At 44.0% G+C, this 22,705-nt stretch overlaps 1 protein-coding gene across 1 annotated transcript in view; it reads left to right on the forward strand.

The window, feature by feature from the left end:
- The window catches only part of FBXW12 (F-box and WD repeat domain containing 12), a 71,603-nt gene that overhangs the window by 29,999 nt on the left and 18,899 nt on the right, over window positions 1–22,705 (forward strand). Inside the window, exons 5-8 of the mRNA XM_034658251.1 lie at window positions 1,912–2,032; window positions 8,217–8,302; window positions 22,232–22,269; window positions 22,476–22,633. Of these exons, the coding sequence (XP_034514142.1) occupies window positions 1,912–2,032; window positions 8,217–8,302; window positions 22,232–22,269; window positions 22,476–22,633 (403 nt within the window). The remainder of the gene's footprint in view (window positions 1–1,911; window positions 2,033–8,216; window positions 8,303–22,231; window positions 22,270–22,475; window positions 22,634–22,705) is intronic.

Below are 22,705 nucleotides of genomic sequence, written 5' to 3' on the forward strand. Positions count from 1 at the left end.
GGTTAAGACCTGAGGTGATACCAAGAGTTAGAGGCTTAACCAACTGAGCCACCCAGGTGCCCCTGCTCTCTCAGTACTGTTCTGATTGACCACAGTGTGTACCATGATAGTCTCCAAAATTTTTGCTTTCAATCCCTCTAAATTTGGTGCCCACTTAGATTTTTTAAAAATATTTTATTTATTGTATTTGAGAGAGAGAGAGAGACTGGGAGGAGGAACAGAGGGGGAGGGAGAAGGAGAAGGAGAGAACTCCAAACGAACTCTGCACTGAGCATGGAGCCCAATGTGGGGCTTGATCCCACAACCCTGAGACAATAACCTGAACTGAAACCACGAGTCGGACTCCCAACCCACTGAGCCACCCAGGCGCCCCCATGCCACTTAGATATATATATTTTTAACTCTCTATTTTTTTTTAAGATTTTATTTATTTATTTGACAGAGAGAGAGAGCACAAACAGGGGGAGAGGAAGGGGGGAAGCCAATGCAGGGCTCCATCCCAGGACGCTGGTATCATGACCTGAGCCAAAGGCAGATGCCTAACCTACTGAGCCACCCAGGCACACCCACTTAGATTTTTTTTTTAAAGATTTTATTTATTTATTTGACAGAGATAGACAGCCAGCGAGAGAGGGAACCCAAGCAGGGGGAGTGGGAGAGGAAGAAGCAGGCTCATAGCGGAGGAGCCTGATGTGGGGCTCGATCCCACAACGCTGGGATCATGCCCTGAGCCGAAGGCAGACGCTTAATGACTGCGCCACCCAGGTGCCCCCCCACTTAGATATTTTTTAAGTGGCATGTAAAATGTTTCACCCCAAGTTTAAATGGTTACAAATAATTAAATGATTGACTTATTTTAAATGCAAACGTTTTAAAATAAAAATGTTGAAAGTGAAAGTTGTTCTTTAGATGTATCCAGTGGAATCTACATTCTTTGGTGATTTGATGTCACCATGATGTCACCATGATAATATGAAAGGCACATGGATGAGCTCACAGTTCAAATTTTATGTACTTTTCCTCCTTGAATGAGTAGAATTTTCATTCTACTTTCCCTACAGCTTTATACACAATGTTACGTTATAAATCTTTAGTGGTCAGGCTTTTCTAGTTTTCTTCAACAGAAATATGCAATTGAATTGTGTTTTCAATTTCCTGTGACCATAGGATATAAAGTGTTAATAAAATTCTTTTGGGTTGAGTTATCACAAGCACTAGTAGTACACACATTGACCAAGACAGCATATATTACAAATTTTGATGGTTATTTAATGTAGAAGTAACTTTTTATTAAATCTTTCTCTATCTTTTTAAGTTTATTTATTTAAGTATTCTCTATACCCAATGTGGAGCTCTGACTCAGGACTCCAAGATCAAAGGTCACATGCTCCTCCAACTGAGCCAGCCTGGCCTCTTAAGTATACATCTCTTAATGTGATGCATGGTGCTGATGTTCTTCAGTTACTTGTGTATGCACCCTTGAATGTTACTTGTTGCTGGAATTACCCGGGATCCAGCATCAGTTCTATATTTACCCTTTGTTTTCACAGATACACACTGAAAAATCATGTTCACATTAAATAAGTAGATTGCAGGGGGCGCCTGGGTGGTTCAGTGGGTTAAGATCTATTTTAATGACCAAAACAAACTTATGAATTAGATATAGTGTTATCTTCATGTCACTGATCTGGAAAATGCAGCACTGTCAGATTAAATAACTTGCCAATTTCACATATCTGATGAGTAACACAGCTGAGATTTGAACCAGCTCTGGGGTCTTTCACTTTTACACCCCACAGTCTCCAATATTAGTAACCTTGTTATATTTTTTACTGAGTATGTAAGAACCTAGATGTCTGCTGATGGCAGCTTTGCAGCAAGCTTATTCTTGTTTCTTTATTCTTATGGGAGATTCAGACTCACAGTACGGGATGCTGTTTTCGAGAAAGGAAAGAGGAAGAGAGGGAAGACTGGGAGAAACCGAGAAGGGGCAGGGCAATGAGGGAAGAGGACAACGATCATGGATTTCCAGGTAGGTTGAAACAAGTCAGAGTTCTACCAGCGAGGTAGGAGTGTGATAATCTCCTTAATTCCCACCAGCATCAGTAATTTCAGCGTTTGCCTCAGGGTGGTGAGTAGAAAGTCATATGGCATTGTGACTTTATTATTATTATTTTTAAAGATTTTATTTATTTGAAAGAGACAGAGAGCACGTGAGAGAAAGCACGGGTAGGGGGTTGGGGAAGAGGCAGAGGGACAGGGAGAAACAGACTCCTGGCTGAACACAGAGCCCAACATGGGGCTCCACGTGGGGCTGGATCCCTGGACCCTGAGATCATGACCTGAGCCGAAATCAGATGCTTAACTGATTGAGCCACCCAGGCGCCCTGCCATTGTTACTTTAATTTGCATTTCTTCACCCAAATGTATGTGAATATTTTTCTAAAGATTGTGTCTTTTTGGGTCGGTCTTTGGGAACTGAAAATTCATACCTTTTCCCCGGTTTTCCCTTAGTCTTTCCTCAGAAATTCATAAGTTATTACTTCTGTGTAATGAATCAAATTTTATAATCTGCAAAGTACAATTTTACTAGATCGATGATTTATGTGCTAATTGTGTATTAATTGTATTTATAGAATATATTATCACACAAATATTTTTACATGGTATTTCATCAAGTAATTCCATTTTATTATTACATAGTTTCTGCTTTCTTATCTTCTTTGATATGGTTGTCCCTGCCCCTAAATTGTAGATGTAGTCATGTAGGATTTTTTGCAAAATTTTATTGCTTTATATTTTTAATTTAAATACTTAAGTTACCTGGATATTTTAAGTTTAAATATTTAAGCTCAGATTTAAATACGGAGTAAAAGAGGACTTGTAAAAAAAATATTTTACATATGCAAAGAACAACAATGATGAAGCTATTGTCACCAGCTGGCTCAGTCAGTGGAGTATGTGACTCATGATCTTGGCATTGTGAGTTCGAACCCCACATTGGATGTAGAAATGACGTAAAAATAAAATCTTAAAAAAAAAAAGAAAGAAAAGAAAGCAATAGATCTTTAGAAGCCAACAAATAGCTTTAATAGTTTTGAAAATGAATTAAGAAATAGGAAAACAAACCAAGAAAACAAAGGTGAGAGTCCGATATTGGGAGTTTTATCTTCTAGAAAAAGGAAGCAAGTAGGGCACTGGGTGGCTCAGTCGTTAAGTGTCTGCCTTTGGCTCAGGGCGTGATCCCTGGGTTTTGGGATCGAGCCCCACATCGGGCTCCTCTGCTGGGAGGCTGCTTCTTCCTCTCCCACTCTCCCTGCTGTGTTCCCTCTCTCGCTGGCTGTCTCTCTCTCTGTCAAATAAATAAATAAAATCTTAAAAAAAAAAATAGAAAAGGAAGCAAGTAGATGGCTTCGTCTCCCCTCGGGACAGTGTGTCAGGTGGTGCATATAGAAGTCCACTGGAGGGAGCCATGCAAGAGGCTATTTGACCAGGCCAGGTGGCCAAAGAGGGAGCTCCAGACCAAAGCCAGGAGGATGGAAAAGCTGAATCACAGCACTTACACGAAGTAGGGGGACATGCGTGATGTCCGAGCAGAGCAAAGAAGCACGCTTTACATATCCGTTTGTAAGCAACCATATATGGGCTATTTTAGGAAACCAAGCAATAGAAAGAGACCAGTTCTCAGCTCAGTCACAAAATAACCTCTCCATTCAGTCTTCCTTCAGGATACGTGGTTGTCACCATTAAATACTTCCCTGGATCCCCACCCACCAGCTACCTACGTCAACTCTTCACCTCCATTTAACAATCAACTCGTTCATACCACCTGAAGGAGTTGATGAAGAAATAGAATAAAAAACAAGAATAAAGAAAATAATAGCAGGGGTAGGAAAATATGTTTAGGGACAGAAATAACAAAAATTATCCAAAAGGATCATTTGAATCTCTGAAACCTCCAGACTTACATTGTTATTTGTCCAATTATATACTGAAGAAGAGAAAGTGGGCAGCTTCTCACTGATCACAAGCACTTGGGGTGAGAGAGACACTTATTGTCTCCTTAATTGTATCGGGCTCTGAGACAGAAACAAATGAGAATCTCCCAGCACATGCTGTCAGAGTATGAGAACTCAAAGATTTTATTCTTTTTATGTAAGCAGAAAAATTATAATGTTCCTAATATTTGTGTGTAAAACCAGACATTGTTATAAAAGATGACACAGGAAAATGTAGAATTCTAAAATACTTTTAAAACAGGTATCCTGGGCGTCTGGGTGGCTCAGTTGGTTAAGCATCTGCCTTTGGCCCAGGTCATAATCCTGGAGTCCCAGGATCCAGTCCCACGTTGGGCTCCCTGCTCAGCAGGACTGAGTCTGCTTCTCCCTCTCCCTCTGACCCTCTCCCCAGCTCCTGCTCTCGTTTGCCCATGCTCTCTCTCTCTCTCAAAAATAAATAAACAAAAATCTTTAATTAAAAAAATAAAACAGGTATCCTTAGAAGATTACCCTAAACGAAATCAGTGTAGTTAGGAACAGAAGGGTCCAGGGTATCTGAACCCCTTTCTGAGTATAACCCATCCTGCAGAATATCCCATTCTTTCTGCGTTCTCAGAAAGTGATAGGACACGGAATGCCCAACTGTGTGTGTGCTTATTGAAAGGAATTTATCCCAGTCCCAATGCATACATTTAATGGAATATTTAACATGACAAGAGATTCTGAATCACAAAATTGTTGAAATTTGGGACACAGTACACAGAGGCACAGAGCTAAGAAGCAGAGATTTTGCCAAATGATAGTATAGTTTAAGATATTTGAAGACAGTTGGGTATTCAAATATTTAAGCTATTCAAAGAAGTAGGTGAGAGGTTGGGGAGGAGAGAGAGCAAATGGATAGTTAGAATGGCACAGCCTACTAATAATGGAGTCAGAATATGAAGTCCTAGTTTTCTGTCAAAGAGAGATACTTGTATTATGTGTCTGAAAGAGGACTTCAAGCACCTCCATTTTGACCTCAGTCATACTTTCTAACTGATTCAGCTCTTTCTAGCATATCTCTTAACTCAGGCCAAAGACCCTGCAGGCAAAGCATCCCCAGATGGGAACTGAAACTACCCCCTCAAGCAATGAGAACCGCCCTGAGCCAGCAACACAATGATGGTGACTGACCCCAAGATGATGATCCATCTGACCTTCACTGCCCAGCTGCCCACCGACCTTTGTCCCACATTCCCCTTATATAAACCTGGAAGTACTTTCAGTACTTTGGAGACAGTCTTTGAGATGCTAGTCTGCTGTCTTCCAGGTGCTGGCCTCCCTGAAATAAACTCCTTTCTTGTTTCACCACCGCTGGTCTGCCTGTCTTTGGATTTTGTCAGCAGTGACTGGCCACATCTCTTTGGGACCCCGGAGCCAGGGGCTCATGCACCCCTGCGGCCCAGTTACATTTCTGTTGAAGGATGTTTTTTCCAGTGAATCAGTGCTTCACTAATGCTACATGAAAGACTAGGTAATAAACAATACGGTAATAAAGAATGATAAATAATGAAATAGTGATAAGACTACCTAAAAAGTATAAGAGAAGCCTATAGAAGTATCTGTATTAAAGAAAGAAAGCAGGATAGTGGCCCTTGAATAAGAGAAAAGGAGCTGAGGAAAAATCAACAAGCAAGAAAAGTAGAGACAGGAATCCAAAACCGAAAAATTGAAATATAACAAAATATCAAATTATCATTAAATGAAAGGTAATGGCTCACCATATGAGTTTAACTTCCAAAGGAATTGTTTCAGTAAAAGTGCTCCCGGGAAATGATGTGTGTGCGTGTTTATTGTAGAAAACATGTCTTTGTCGAAGACAGTAAGTCATTGAATGCATGTTGGGAGCCGAGGTGATGGCAGATTCCTTGAGAGAAAGCACATTCCAGCATAAACACACCAGCCCGCGTGAAGCCTGGGTGAAAGTGGTGCTGTCCACATGGCCCCTGGACCTCATTAAAAATTGAGGAGACAGTCTCCCTAAAATCTATAAAGCACTGTCATTCTCCATTGACCAGTCTCTTGTGCAAACAACACAGCGCTGGCCGCGGTGATTGGCGTGATTCTGACAGGGCTGTTGTTCATTTGTTTGTTTTTAAGCTTTTGAAGCTTGAACGTAGATATGATTTCTGATAGGTTTTTACAAATACTGAAAGTAGCTTCCGGACCCTCTTCTTTTAAGGATCTTTGGAGATTCATAAGAACTACAGATTTGAAGATTGCAGTTACCATCCAAGGAGGACAAAAATTCAGTGACTTCCCCAAAGTAATTAACATGAAATTACAAGTCCTGATTATTCTTAGTTTTTCACAAAATGCTCCACAGAGTTTTAAAAAGACACAAAAAGTATTTTTGGATTTAGATAAACATTTTAAAATATAAAATAAGACCACAAAGCAGTGTGACAGGTTTTCTTTTCTTTTTTTATAATACATCTATTAAAGTTTATTTATTTATTTGAGCGAGAGAGAGTGGGAGGAGGAGTAGAGAGAGGGGGACAAGCCGACTCCTCGCTGAGCATGGAGCCCGACATGGGGCTCAATCTCATGACACTGAGATCATGACCTGAGCCGAAATCAAGAGTCGGATGGCTAATCGGCTGAGCCATCCAGGCGCCCCAGTGTGACAGGTTTTCTTCTGTCACTTGCAAACTCTTGAGAAGCAATCCTCAGAACCCTAGAAGTGCCGTGGAAATATCTTCATTTTCAATCAGGATAAACTGCATCCAACCAAGAGTCAGGGGATCTGGATTCTAGCCGGACAGGGCACTTTTTATGTCGCAATATCCGAGATTCCCTCAAGCTTAGAGAAGATGACGAGTTCACCATTTGGATATGCAATGGGATAAGAGTGATCATAAAATCCCAGATATGATGCTGGAAATTCTCAGCTTTTTATCCAAATGGCTGTGTGGTGAGCAGAAGCTAAACTCTGTTGTAACTTCGGGAATCTCTGAGCTCACCTCTTTCCAGAGCTGTGATTGTCTTGCCACCCACAGCAGGAATGACAGTGGCATCAAGGGAACATCGCACTAATTCTCTGACAAAGATTTGTCCAAGGTATTATTATTGTAAACGATTATTAGCAATTAATGAAAATGCCCAACAAGATGGTCAAAATTAACTAGAAGAGAAACTTTCCACTGATTTCCAGGGTGACAGGAAGCAGGTATCCTCAGACGCAGTAAATCAGTGTAGAGAATCTAATTTCACTTTCCAGAGAAAATTATGGTTCCTTTGAGGAATCAATTTCCCTGGATGTGTAATTCCATATACTTTTCTTTACAAATTTCAGATACTTAGGCATTTATGATATAAAAAGTGAAATAGAAACACCAAAAAATAGTGTATAATGAGATTGCCAAGGAGGAAGAAGTAAGAACCCTTTCTCCCCCACTAATGTCATCTTAACAAGGAGGTAATGTTTGATTAAACCCAAAACTGTTAAGAGGAAGATTAATATAACCATGTTGAAGTAGCTCCTAAATTAAACATGAAGGAAGTTTTGGGAAGATTGGTGGTTTCAGCAGCCTCTGTGGAACCGTGGTTCTGAAGAATCTAGGAACTAAGGCCAACACTGTTGTGTAGATGGCCCTATTAAATATTTTGGATATGAAAAGAGGGAGGGTTTATCCTACCTTCTGGTGTGGATTCGTCTTCCCTGATTATCCAGAGAACTTTCTTTATCTTGTTTGGGAGAGCCAATTAACGTTATGTCATCATCTCAAGATAATCAAAATCCCTTCAGATTACATTGTGATATGGAGCAGAAAAGTTGCTGTAGCCCGATGGGAAGAGAGTGAATGTGAATGCTTTCTTATCCAGTTGATTGAAAATTGCTTTTGATCCTCCTTCCTGATAGAGACGAAAGACAACACATACTTTAGACTAATAGCCACATTCCGGAGTTCGTGTTAATCTGTCCGTACAAGGTTAATCCCTCTGCATGCCTAGGGCACATGGAACCGCCCCACGGTTAGGTTCATGGTGGTTCACTCTCACCTGCCATGATCCATCTCGTTTTTGCAACAGCCAGATTTTGGCCTGTGATGGGGCCCGTATTCCCTTTGTCTTTGAGGCTACAATTCTACCTGGATACAGTACAGTATTTTGATTAGTTAAGGCGGTTTCAGGAGCATTCATTTGGCTCTTCTTACCATCATGAATTTTACTTCACAGGACATACAACCAACGCATGTGCTCTGCCAGCAGCCAGGTGGAGCCATCATGACTTTATAGTCCAAGACCAGAGAGATGACAATGAGGTAAGTTCACAGAACCATTGGATCCAGTATAAAATGAACTTGAGTTGGGTAACCTCTGATCTCCATATGTCTGAGTTTAACATGAGGACTGTGATTGATTTTTTTCTTTTTCTCTTTTAATCAAAGTATAGTTGACATATAATAGGTTAGTGTCAGGTGTACAACATGGTGATTCAACAGTTATATGCCTTACAAAATGCTTACCACAAGTGTAACTGCCATCTGTCACCATGCAAAGTTAATACGATATTATTGACTGTATTCCCTATGCTGTACTTTTCATCCCCATGACTTATTTATTTTATAACTGGAAGTTTATACCTCTTATGTTACCCTGGTAATTGGGTAAGCTCCTTATCTATATCCAACAGCCCTCAATAGATCTGGGTATCCCTTTTTTCCCAGTGTGGAGTTACTTGGGTCCATGGCCATAGGTCCCACTGGTAAAAGACTCCGTGAATATATGTTTATTTATACTTACAGAGGCTCTGTTGGTTCCATTCTCAAGGACACCAGGTCCCCAGGTTCCCATTCAAGCAATGGGCTCTGTGAACTGGTTTAGATGTCAAAGTTGTATAAGGGCTCACGGTTATCTGCTCAGTTGCTGACATGAGTCTTCTGCAATCCCATTCTTTATCATTTCATCTGTAGAAGGTGAGCAGTGCCGTCGCTGGCTACCGATGCTATCTCATACCTAAGAACAAGGCCAGTTTGCCACAGACACAAATCCTTATGGATAGAGGCCCCCAGGTTGCAAAGCCAGACTTGCTTCCAGTCATAGCAGTCACACCCATCTTGCTTCTGACAGTGAGCTGTTACCATCCGGCTCCTGTTGTATGAAATCCTATTGACACTAGGGAGCCCACTTTCTTAGTCACTTTCCTGTCCTCACCAGAATCTTCAGAGGACAAAAGCTCACCAGTGAGCTTCTCGGTGATGCTGGTGCCCATCTGACTAATAATAATACAGGATGTATTGGCTTTGTGAGAGGAGCGAGCTCTGGGCCCTCTCCAGGACCATACTCAGCTGGGTTATGGTAATCATAATCAGCTCCAGGGCTGTTCTAGTGGGTTCTCTGGATTCACATCATTTTTTTTTTGTTTTATTTATTTAAGTAATCTCTATACCCAACGTGGGACTAAACTCATGATTCCAAGATCAAGAGTCACACACTCTCCTAACTGAGCCAGCTAGGCACCCCTAATAATTCAATTCTTTTTTTTTTTAAGTCTTTTTATTTAGTCATTTGAGAGAGAGAGAGAGAGAGCATCAGCAGGAGGAGGGTCAGAGGGAGAGGGACAAGCGGACTCCCTGCTGAGCGTGGGGCTTAATCCCAGGACCCTGAGATCATGACCTGAGCCGAAGGCAGACACTTAACCAACTGAGCCAGCCAGGCGCCCCTAGTAATTCAATTCTTACATGTCCCTTTGCTGGAACACTGACCCTCACAATTTGCTAAGGCAATTCCAGCATTTCTGCCTCATTTACTGTGGCATCATCATGTTAGATCTTGAAAGAGCTCTCCCAGTAGGGTCAAGGGCCAGTGTCATGTGTTTTTACAAGATGTCAAATCTTGAGTCACTGTGAGTGCCCTCATGTCGATAAACACTTCCGTGCCCAGCCTTTTCCGCAGCGAGTGAACACCCTCGCAGTGCACTTTGCTCCTGTTCCCCCAGTGGCCATCAATACCAACGAGACACAGCACACAGCTCATTTGGTAAATCAGCTATTTCCTCACCAAGGCTCTGCTGAGACCTGAACCTAGTTACTGGGCTCGCGGTCACGCAGGGGGCAGAAGTGGAATTTGAGGTGGGCAGACGTCATCATGTGAGGCAGCCACTTCAGGAGGCCTTTGTGTGGCCACAGGATAGTGGGAGCCTGCTCTCCTCTTGCAAAGGTAAAGTGACTGCTTCCATAGACCTAGAGGTTTTTTAGGGGGAATCTAGGGGTTCAGTGGTCTCAGGAATCTTGGTATCAGGGTCTTACTCCTTCAGCTTTAGTGTCCTGGTTTAGCAGAGAAGGCCTGCAAGGTCTGTGCATTGACATCCCTTTAATTCCACTGACCTTATAATGAAATCCTGGCCTTAATTTTTGCAGTTTGCCCTTTTGCTACAAGAAATGAGGGTCCAGGGGTGCCTGGGTGGCTCAGTTGGTTAAGTGTCTGCCTTCAGCTCAGGTCATGATCTCAGGGTCCCGGGATTGAGCCCTGCATTAGGCTCCCCGCTCAGTGGGGAGTCTGCTTCTCCCTGTCCCTCTGCCTCTCCCCCCCCCATGCTCTCCCTTTCTCTCAAATAAATAAATAAAATCTTCAAGAAAAATAAAAGAAACAAGGGTCTATTTATTATTATTTTTTTGTTTATTTATTCGACAGAGATAGAGACAGCCAGCGAGAGAGGGAACACAAGCAGGGGAGTGGGAGAGGAAGAAACAGGCTCATAGCGGAAGAGCCTGATGTGGGGCTCAATCCCAGAACTCTAGGATCACGCCCTGAGCCGAAGGCAGACGCTTAACCACTGTACCACCCAGGCGCCCTGAAACAAGAGTCTATTTAAATGCTGCCATGGCGGGATTCTGGCTATCAGAGCATGTCTGTAGGTTATGATTGGCCACAGGCCCAACTCTAGAACTTTCCAATCACTTTACCCACATACAGTTCAAATTCTAGAACCAATGTGTAAGTTAGTGCTTCACTTTCCATCTGTACCTCATCCCAATCCACCACACGTCTTTCCAACGTTCCCCATGTGGCACTTAGCATTAGCAAAACTGTCCTCACTGTCACCTGACCATTAGTTGACCATCACTATACCGATGATCTTAGAATTGGCTCCCCCAAAGAAGATCCAGAGATAAGGACTTCAATGGCATGTTCTACGTTGAAGATGGTCCGCAGAAAAAAATGAGGAAGTGGGGAAGTGAGACGAAGAAGGTAGAAAAGCCGCTCACTGTGGCTTAGTGAGCAGGTTTGCGGTCACTCCCACTGAGGGAATCTCTGAGCAGCTGTGTGGACAAACTCGGAATCATCCCAGTTCCGTATGGGAGGCTGCGACATTTCCCCACCAACTCCCATGCCCCAGTGTTGGAGGGGGACCCTCAGAAACTTTATTTCCTATCCCTGGTACCTGTCTATGCAGCCAAGAAAGTTCATGTGGTACCCCTCAGATCCAGAAAGCCTCAGGCAGAGAAAAGACGCCCATACCTGGGATGTAAAGATGACAACACATTGGGGAAACTCTCTTGCTTTACAGTCGCAGGTGAACTTGGGGGGCCAAGGGGGGGGCGACAACAGTGTATGTACATCTCTATGCGATCAGTGGACAAACCAGAGGTTCCATCTCCAAAAGGACCATCAAATGCAACTACTCTCTTCCTCTTGTTGGGGACCTGAGAAACTCGCCGTATTGCTTAGAGCAAGTTCAGAGAATCACATTTTTTCCAAACCCTTATTAATTTTAGGAAAAGAAATTTTTCTCATTGGAAAGTGTCTAACAGAACTCTTCAAGATTATGAGATCACATATGTTAGCCGTGGGCATTTCCACCCACATGGTGTAAGAGTTGCCAATTTTCTTTCACCAGGAAGGTGAAGCTGAGGTAGGCGAAATATTTAATTATGGAGGGGAAAAGTATGGGTTCTTCTAAATTATTTTTCTGTGTGAAAGAAAGTATATCAATCATGAAGTACAATTATAATTTTTTTAAAGGCTGACATTAAGACAAAAGACCTTGGAAAATCATAGGTAGCTCCAAGACTGTTTATTTATTTATTTAGTTAGTTTCTAAAATTTTTTTTAAGATTTTATTTATTTGAGAGAGAGAAACAAAGATAGTGAGAGAGAGAGAGAGAGAGAGAGCATAAGCAGGGAGGAGAGGGAGAAGGGGGCTCCCCCAAGTAGAGTTCGATCCCAGGACCCCAGGATCATGACCTAAGCCGAAGGCAGACGCTTAACCGACTGAGCCACCCAGGTGCCCCTAAAAGACAGTTTAAATACCAGTTTGTGATGGGTGGGCAGAATTTTCCACCAGCAAAACAGTGAAATTAAATTTCAACAGCGGAGTAGATACCACATGGAGAAATATGGCAAAACCCTCTTCCCCTTCCATAGCAGAGAGGTATCACTTCCCTTTGCACCTAGATGGGCTTGCCTGAGAGCCCATGGGCTGCCACACACACCACATCCACACACACACACACCCTGGGCCAAAGAAAGTCACAAAGCCCAGAGAAACTGGCCCATCTTGATGGGCGGAGCTACCAAGTCTCACTGTAAAGGAGGCCCCTTAACAGGAGCCATAGATAATGGTCCCCATTTTGCCAACCTTAGACTTTTCTCTTTCTCTCCCCAGAAACAACTCATTAGCACTCAAATTTTTATCAGTTGTCTATAATTAGGCACTTCCCTAATTTGCCTGTCTTCCCCCAGAAAAGCAAAAGTCCATTTTCTTTCTCAAGCTGTTCAGTAACGGGCAGTAATCAGTTGAGAAAGCCCCATGGAGGCCTCATCTTGAACTCCATGTGCTCATCAAATATTTTTCTGGAAAATATAGATCTGTTCAGAAAAAGGAAGTAGGTTGGGATTGCACAGCAATACATACTATACATTCTTGGATGTTTTGTCTAATTCTATCGAGAAAAAATATCTAGTTCTGCTGTATTTTTTCTCATGAAAGGATGGGAAAGCATGAAGCACAACTAAGCCTCTTCCAACTTATAGATCTGGATCATTTGTGTTGGATGTGACTCATGTTTATCTTGTCCCTTGGCTTATTGTTTCTGAGACAAATGAACGTGTTTGGAATATGTCTAAAATTCACATACCCTCAAGAGAAGTAAATTTTTCTACCTTTGTCAGCATCAGAGAAATGTAATTAAAAACAAAATCTCCCAGGGGCACCTGGCTGGCTCAGTCAGAAGAGCATGTGACTCTTGATTTCAGGGTTGTGGGTTTGAGCTCCACATGGGGTGTAGAGATTACTTAAAAATAAAAATCTTTAAAAAAAAATCTTCCAACCCAGGAAACCTACAAAGGTAGAAGAAAAAGAAATTTCATTTTTGAATAAGCATCAAGCCAGAATGTGATATGGACAGGCAGCTATGAAGAGATTACAGAGACAGAAAGGAATCCCACCCTTTTACATGGTCAAGCAGATACAACCCATTACATACATGTTCCCAAGACAGACAATAAATGACTAGCCGTCCAGCAAGAGACGTGACAGCACGATTTATTCCATACTTCATGCTAAATTCACCTGGTAATGGGGTGGTCATCTGCATTAGTTCATTGGTTTTATACAAAGGAAAAATAAACTCTTATCTTCATGACAGTAGATAGTTTTTCAACTGGGAGCAAGGTACCCACTGATGATAGGCTCCTGCCCTCCTACAGAAACTGTGAGATAGGGGTGCTATCTCCCTGGATGTTTACATTTTAAAGGGATGGCTCCCAGGTCTTTGACAAAAACATTCCTGGGTCATAAAGCTGACAAGAGTCTTATTTATTTGTTTGGTTTTTTGTTTGTTTTCGAGTATAGTTAACATAGAGTGTGATATTAGTTTCAGGTGTACAATAGAACGATCCAACAATTCTATACATTATTCAGTGCTCATCACAGTACGTGTCCTCTGGCAAGAGTCTTACTTAGCTTCCAAGAAGATTTTACACACTTTGAAGAGACAGAGAAAGAGCTTACAATTACAAAATTTCTCAAGTTAATGCTCTAAAAAAAGGGAAGGGAAGGAAAACTCTTCCTTTATTTTCAACAGGGAAAATTAAGCCTCATTTCTCATTCGTATTTGTCCTTACATCAGGAGGGAGCCCTTCCGTGTTAGCCCATGGTTGTTAGCAACCCATGGCGTTCCGGGTACTTGCAGCTCTCATCAGCTTAAGATGAATTCATCCATTCCTTCATTCGTCGGATTATAATTGAATCTTAAGTTTCCAGAAACGAGCCTGGACTTTGTTGGTTCAGAAGTGAATTAGACAGAGTCCTTTCGTCAAAGAATTATATTCCTTTGAGGGGGAGAGACAATAAATAGATAAACAAATAAATTTATTTAATTTATTTCCATGTGAATTACAGGTGCTGTTAAGGGTATGAAGATAAAATAGCAAAAAGGACCATGCTTGATGGGAAGTGTTACTTTAGGAAAAACTTTTTTTTTTAAATTTTAGGAAAAACTTTATGTGGAGGTAGTATTTGAGCTAAGATGTGAAGGAAGAGATGGGGTTCTACAAGAGAAGAGGAGGGTCAAAAGCAGAGAAATTGAGAAAAACTTTGAGATTTGGGGCCTGACCAAGAGAATGAATCTCAGTGAGTTACTATGCATGGGGACACAGGGAAAATGCACATTGGAAGTTTGAGATGTTTTTTAAACATCAAAGTATAAATGTTAAGAAGACAACCTGCTACATAGTTTTCAACTCACATTAGATGCCCGGGAAGGATATATAAATGTGGGAGTCATCATCATTTAAAACAGGAATCCAGACACCCTTTTCTGGCTATGATGGAGTGCTTGGTGGAAGCCTCATGCTCCCATGAAAACCAGATTAAAACGGAAATAAGATTTTAAGAAATGAATCTGTATGACATCATCAGAGATCTGCCTAGGGAACTAGGATCTGAGTGGGCAGATGGCAAAAGGAAGTGAACCAGAACGAGAGCCAAAATTCTTTATCCGATTGTTGCCTATTGGCACTGGGCTGTTAATAGCGGAAGGGAGCCTGAAAACCCAGGCCCATGGAGGTCTGGGCAGCATGGTTGCTAAGGATTGGGGAAGTAAAGCAAAACAAAATGGCAAGATTGCACTTTGTGGATGGTAGGGAAGCCAGGATTTGGGTGGCCAATAATCCAGGGAAAGGAGGCCAGAGGATGAGACCCCAATGTATGACTTGGTTTCTCCTTCCTCTTGAGGCATTTGCCAAATTCTTGGACTGCAATGAGTAGGGGAAAAAGAAGTTGGACAGAAAACCTCTAAAATATCCCACAGTCTCTCCGGCTAGAGAGGAAAACATCAAATTTCAAGACCCAGCAAAGTATAGGGAGCCTTATAATTATTTTTTTTAAATATTTTATTTATTTATTTGAGAGAGAAAGAGTGAACGAGAGAGAGAGAGAGCACAAGTCAGGGGGAGGGGCAGAGGAAGAGGGAGAAGCAGACTCCCCACTGAGCAGGGACCCCAACTTGGGGCTCCATCCCAGGACCCCGGGATCATGACCTGAGCCGAAGGCAGATGCTTAACCAACTGAGCCACCCTGGTGCCCCCATAGGGACCCTCATAAATGCACTCCACTTTTGGTTGGGACATCTCAAGTCGCACTCCAGAAGTCCCTGATCCAGAAGTAGATGGAATTAAAATAGGGCAAATCTGCCTCCTGTCATCTCAATCCCTTAGCGGATTGGGATAATCTTCCCCTGTCCCCATGGGGAAGTGAATAAATGTGTTACTTAAGTAGATTGATGGAACATAATACTGAACCCAGAAGTAGACCAGCATGTATCACGATCACCCGGTTTTTGTCAAAGCTGTCAGTGACCTGCAGTAGAGACAGAATCACTCTCCCACATGTGGTGCTATGTCAGACGGAAATTGCACAGAAACATTAATTCACAATGAACTACAGACTTAAATATGAAAGGCCAAAACAATAAAGATCCAAACAAAAAGTTATTTTGTGGTAGGCAAATGTACCTGAAAAAGGAACAGAACAGTTCTTTAAAAAAAAAAATGGATAAATTGGACTTCATTAAGAACTTCTCTTTATCAAAGTCAGCACCAAAGGGCACAGGGGAATTGGGGCAGTGATAGAACTTGATTATAGCGGTGGTTATACAGCCGCAGGGTTAACTAGGTGAATTCACTGTCTCTTGGGCAGAGAAACACTGGCTGTGCTAAGGGAGAAAAGGGATTATACCCCAAAGAAGCTCCAGACCCTAGTTGGCTTGTACCATCAGGATCAGGAGGCTGAATATTCAACATACCTCACTCTCTGAGCCTCAGTGTTTCCTTCTTCTGGGAAGGAAATAGAATAGAAATGTCTTCATTGGTCACTGGGAGGATTTAATGCTTAGAATAGTGGCAGGCTTGTCCCTCTCCCTCTGCCCCTCCCTCTGCTTGTGCTCTCTCTCTTTCAAATGAATAAATAAACTCTTAAAAAGAGAGAAAGAGAGAGTGTGTCCTCTGGGCAGCAGACACAAAAGCCAGGGTACCAGGCATGTACGAAATCTCTTTTCTCAGAAACACCACAGATCTGGGGTGGGGCAGAGGGAGAGCACAGATGGTACCCCAAATTTGCAATTCACATTTTATGCCCCTGAGGCTTCCCCAAACCTTTATGTCCCCAAGTCTCCTGTGACTTTAAACTGCATCCCTCTGGTCACGGGTTCAGCTCTGTAATGCATCATTTACTCAGCAAATACGGAATATGTGCTTACTCTTTGTAGTGGTGAGCACCGGGGCTCGCCAGGGATAGGACCCAGGCTTCACTCTCCCTGAACTCTCCAACTCACCTAGAAGAGAGACAGAAAGTAGGACAGTTAGGTTGACGTGCTGCAGGGAGGCAAGGGCAGCCACTCTCTTGCTCTCTGCTGAGCTCCCAGCCTCTTGAAGTTTTGTCTGATCAGTCCAGAGACCTAGCACAGTGGCTGGCACCTAGGAGGTGTTTAGTAAATATTTGCTTTACTGATTGCATGAATGAATGAATATGTGTATGAGAAAGATTGTAAAGGTAAGACGTAAGAGGACGGGATGCCTGGTTGGCTCAGTCAGTTAAGCGTCTGCCTTCAGCTTAGGTCCTGGGATTGAGTCCTGCATCAGCCTCCCTACTCAGCGGGCAGCCTGCTTCTCCCTCTGCCTGCTGCTCCCCCTGCTTGTGCTCTCTCTCTCTCTGACAAATAAATAAATAAATAAAATCTTTTTTAAAAAGTAGGAGGGCAAATTCAGAGAAAGAGAGATGCCTGCAGAAAGAATATGCTTAGGGAAAGCCCCAAAAGGGGAACAAAGATAGAGGAAACATTAGCATGGGTGGGCAGTGGCAGACTGCCTGCCTACCAGCCTGTGGGGCCATCTGCGAGGAGCAAGAAAGTAGGGAAGCCTCGGGTCAGCAAGGATCCCTGCCCCCACCCAGTTATGTCCTGCGGAGGTCACACAACGTGAGAGGCTCCTTCTCATCCGCGTGAGGATTCTGGGTCTGTTTCATGCCAGAATGGGCCTTAGCAGGTGCAGAGCCAGCAAATCCAAGGCAAGGACACATCTCTTGATAGCCTGGCTCTGGTGGCCAGTGGGGCTTGTGTTCACAGGTTCAACGGGAAAGTAGTGAAGAAAGAGACAGTTCTCAACTGGCTGGCACCCAAGGCTCAGCACAGAGGAAGCAGATAGAAACATCCATCTTCTGAAAGAGATATATTTGAACATGTTGGATTTTTTAAAAAAGATTTATTTATTTATTTGAGAGAGAGAGAGAGTGTGTGCTCGAGCACAAGCCGGAGTGGCAGAGGCAGAGGGAGAGAGAATCTCAAGCAGACTCTGTGCTGAGCACAGAGCCCGACATGGGGCTTGGTCTCATGACCCTGAGATCACAACCCAAGCCCAACTGCACCAGCCAGACCGCCCCTATTTGCACATGTTTAAAAGCTGCTGCCTAAGGGTCAGACTTCCAACCAGCCTGAATCTAGTGCTGACTGAGATCCTCCCCCTTGGGACACTGACATGTCTTCGCACACCCTCAACGACTAGGAGCCACTAAAAAGAAAGTAAGCTACTTGGACAATCACCAGAGTTTGAAAGACAATCAAGAGATAGGGCAACGTCGACTGATAAAGTTAATCTCCCACACGAGGCCACTCAGCCACTCACCAAGACTGGGAGAGGTGGGTGTTCTCTCTAATGCGTAAGAACGAACGCAGAGAGCCAAGGAACATGAAGCAACAGAGGGATGTGTTCCAAATGAAAGAAGGAGATCAAACCTCAGGAGGACCTTAATGAAACAAAGATAAGTGATTTCCCCGATCCGGAGAAAAAAGGCTAAGCGCCTTGTGTACTTTCAATGTCAGTCTAATGCATATCTGCTGTATAAACACAGGGACCCATGGCTGGAGGCCGGTAGAATAAAGCACCCTGAAGTAATTACAGGAATACTTAATCAGAGAGAAAATAAGAAACCTAGAGAGCGAGAGAGAGATCCCGAGACAGTTAGAAATCACCATTCTCACCCTATAGAGGGTAAGAGCAGGCAGCAGCCTGAAAATCAGTTCTAACATTCAATGTCCTGGACCATGAGAGCTGGAAGGAAGCTTATCGCCAAATTCCAGTCCCGTGTGCTGTTTTGTACTGTGGATATTTTGTCCTTTTAGTGATTCTGCATTGGACAGGCTTTTAAAGTTTTAGAGAGGGTAAGACAAAGGATTATTAGAATTGAGTGCCTTGGGGCACATCTAACTGACATAAATAATATTCAGATCATTTGTGTATAGAGTTATGTATACCATATACTGTATATATATTCACTATATATGTAACTATAACTCATTCTGGGAAACTTAAGATTTTTCCCACAAGTGCTGTAGATATTTAGTTACTTTTTGCTTTTCTTTAGGAATTTTCTGAATTTGAGGCTTAAAAAAAAATCCGGTAGTGGGGCGCCTGGGTGGTTCAGTTGGTTGGGTGTCTGCCTTCAGCTCAGGTCATGAACCCAAGGTCCTGGGATCCAGTCCTGAGTTGGGCTCCCTGCTCAGTGGGGAGTCTGCTTCTCCCTCTGCCTGCAGCTTCCCCTGCTTGTGCTCCCTCTCTCTGACAAATATTTTTTAAAAAAATTCCAGTATAATTAACATACAGTGTTAGATTAGTTTCAGGTGTACGTTATACTCATTCAACAATTCTAAACATTACTCAGCGCCCATCATGATAAGTGCCCTCTTGATCCCCTTCACCTATTTCACCCATCCCCCCACCCACCTCCCTTCTGGTAACCATCAGTTTATTCTCTCTGTTTTTTGTATCTTTTTTCCTTTGTTCGTTTGTTTTGTTTCTTAAATTCCACATATGAGTGAAATCATATGGTATTTGTCTTTCTCTGACTTATTTTGCTTAGCATTGTACCCTCTAGATCCATCCATGTTGTGGCAAATGGCAAGATTTCATTCTTTTTTACAGCCAAGTAATATTCCTCTGTGTGTGTGTGTCTGTGTGTGTGTGTGTTCCGTGTATATATATGTATATATACATATCTTCTTTATTTGTCTATCAGCGGACACTTGGGCTGCTTCCATAATTTGGCTGTTGTAAATAACACTGCAGTAAACATAGGGGTGCACCTATCTTTTTGAATTAATAGAATTACTGGACCATGTGGTAATTCTATTTTTAATTTTTTGAGGAAACTTCATGCTGTTTTCCACAATGGCTGCCCCAGTCTGCATTCCCACGAGCAGCGCACGGGCTTCCCCTTTCTCCATATCCTTGCCGACACTTGTTGTTTCTTTTTTTATTTTAGGCATTCTGACAGGTGTGCAGTCCCATGTGTTATTTGCCCATACATGAATATACTTGAAGAAAAGTTTAGGATGTATATCCAGGTCTAATAAATTTGAACACACATTTTTGTTGGTATTAAAGGTAGTGAATAGGAATAGGCAGTCAAGAGCTTACCTAATTTGAATTAGGTAAACCAAAAAAACAGATTTTAATATTATAATTAGTAAAATGGCATCATTCAGGGAAACTGACTTAGAAAGGACTAGAATTACTGATATGAAAGATACTGGAAGACCCCCTTTATCTCTCTTGAAACCAGAATTTTTTTTTCTTTGTGACAATTTCTTTCTCTTAATTTATTTTTTTTTAAAGATTTTATTTATTTATTTATTTGACAAAGACAGCCAGCGAGAGAGGGAACACAAGCAGGGGGAGTGGGAGAGGAAGAAAAGATTTTATTTATTTATTTATTTATTTGACAAAGACAGCCAGCGAGAGAGGGAACACAAGCAGGGGGAGTGGGAGAGGAAGAAGCAGGCTCCCAGCGGAGGAGCCCGATGCGGGACTCGATCCCAAATTGCCGGGATCACGCCCTGAGCCGAAGGCAGACGCTTAACGACTGCGCTACCCAGGTGCCCCTTTTTCTCTTTAAACCACATTCTCTTCAAACCAGTTTCCTATGAACCTAATTCAACAGAATGAAAAAGGTGTCCTCCCATAGTTGTCAGGTTTGTACTTGCTGGGCCTGTCAATGTGAAAGGTTTTCCACCGCAAATTCTGAGGAAGGGATATTTATCCCTGAACAGCCCAGTATGGTTTTTGATAATGGAGTAGATAACATAGGGAAAACGGGGCTTCCAAGACCCACTACGGCAGGTCCGGCTGGAGGCAACAGAAGGGGTCGTCACCACTGAGCCTCACAAAGGAACTCATAGAAAATACCGGAATCAGTTGTCAAGTTCTTGGAAGAAACGAACTGGGTCACGAGAGAAGGGCGCCAGCTGTGGCAACCATCTCGGGCAGGCCCTGTGTCCTCGGCATGGGCCTCTGTGGGGAAGTCTGCGTGGCCCATGCTTTCTCCTTCCGCCGGAAAATGGAATGCACAAAGGTGGAAACACAGGGGCTGCGTTGGTGCTAGGAGAAAGGCCCTGCCAGAGGATTCCATGTCCCCAAATAGACATATAAACATGCCAAGCGTGCATCTGGGTGGCTCAGTCCGTTACACGTCTGCCTTCAACTCAGGTCCTGACCTCCAGGTCCTGAGATCGAGTCCCGCATTGGGCTCTCTGCTCGGCGGGGAGCCTGCTTCTCCCTCTACTTGCTGCTCCCCCTGCTTGTGCTCTCTCTCTAATAAACAAAATCTTTTCTAAAAAGTGCCAGGCTGACTCCCTACACCAGTGATTTGGAACTTAAAGGGTGTCACACAGAGACTTGAATTGGATGAATGTGAGCGTGTCAGTCAAAATTTCCTAGATTTGCGACAAGTTCATCAGCACCTAGAGCAGCCCCAGACCCGGCACTCTCAGTTCCCGGCACCGGAGAAGGTCCTGTGGAACACGTTTGAACAATGAGCACTAACAAGCAAGGGCTGGGAGGGAGGCCCTCGGCTGCGTGGATCCGGCCCCGGGGAAGGGGCCGAAGTGCGCACACCTGCAGGCCGGAGGCGCCACGGGTGGACATCCTCCCGCGCGCGCGGCAGACTTGGGCCCAGCCTTTAAATTCTGAGCACCTGGAGAAGAGGCAGGATGCAGGTTCAGCCGGCGCAGGATGGAGTTCCAAGTGCCGGACGTGCCGCTGTTGAAGATCTTCTCCTTCCTGGACGCATTCAGCTTGCTCCAGGCTTCCCAAGTGAACAGGGTAAATGCTCCCCACAGTCCGCTCTCTGTGGGGTCCCACCCCCACCCCTCCACGAGTGTCGCACAGACCCCTTTCCGCTCAGCCCCTCCGCGTCGGGATCTAGGAGACCCCAGCCTCAGACCCCCGCAGGCTGCCTCACTGCTTACATTTACCGTGTTCTGGCCCTTTCACCCAGCTCGCACAGACCCAGCTCCCTGGCTTCCAGCGGCCGCTCCTGACCAGATCGCAGAACAGCGGAGTGATGCACTGGGTGTTGGGGAATTCGCGTCCTTAGCTCTGAGGGCCTCACGTTTTGTTAAACGAAAAAGGACAAAGGAGTGTACAGCGTCTCTGTGCTGACTAAAGGGTCCTTGCAGCTCGCATTTCAAGGCCCGGGAAACCCACGTTTCTCCTGCAAGAATTCTGAGCACCTGTCTTAGCAGAGATGGGCCTCTGCGGCTACCGTGTGGGGGTCCCCCCAGACCGGGAGGGCTTTGAGAGCCCTGCTGGCAGCCGGTGAACCGAGGAAGGCCTTACTCCCCGAGCACAGGAGAGCAGAGGAGGAGCCAATGTTTGGGTAGTGACTGCCCGCTGACCTCTTCCTTTCTCTCCCTCAGGGCTGGAATAGGGTGGCGGAGAACGATCAGCTGTGGAGGTGAGCCGGGGCAGGGTCCGGTGGGAAGGCAGGTGTTTCTCATGGGAGGCCGCGGACCTCCAAGTGTGTACTGGGGCGGCTTGTGCAGGGCTGCGTGGGGAGAGGCACGAGTGAGGCTCACAGCGAGGAAAGGTTCACAAGACCAGTGCTACTGGGGAGGCCAACTGACCAGGGGCAGCCTGGGGGGCCAATGACTCTGTTTCCAGAAACCTGTGTCTGAAGAAATGGAGCCTGTGCAACTTCTCCGGGTGCCTGGGCTCACAGACCTGGAAGTGGCTCTTCCTCGAACAAACGAAGCTGGAGCACCGGATGGCGGTGGTGAAGCCAGAGGACTTTCTCTTCAGAGAAGCGAGCGGGAACCTCGGTACGGGGATGGAACGCCTGGGAAGAACGTGACAAATGGTTTTAAGAAATGCACTATTTTCCCCCGTGTCTT

The sequence above is a fragment of the Ailuropoda melanoleuca genome, chromosome 4 (assembly GCF_002007445.2).
Source record: "Ailuropoda melanoleuca isolate Jingjing chromosome 4, ASM200744v2, whole genome shotgun sequence".
Taxonomy (NCBI): domain Eukaryota; kingdom Metazoa; phylum Chordata; class Mammalia; order Carnivora; family Ursidae; genus Ailuropoda; species Ailuropoda melanoleuca.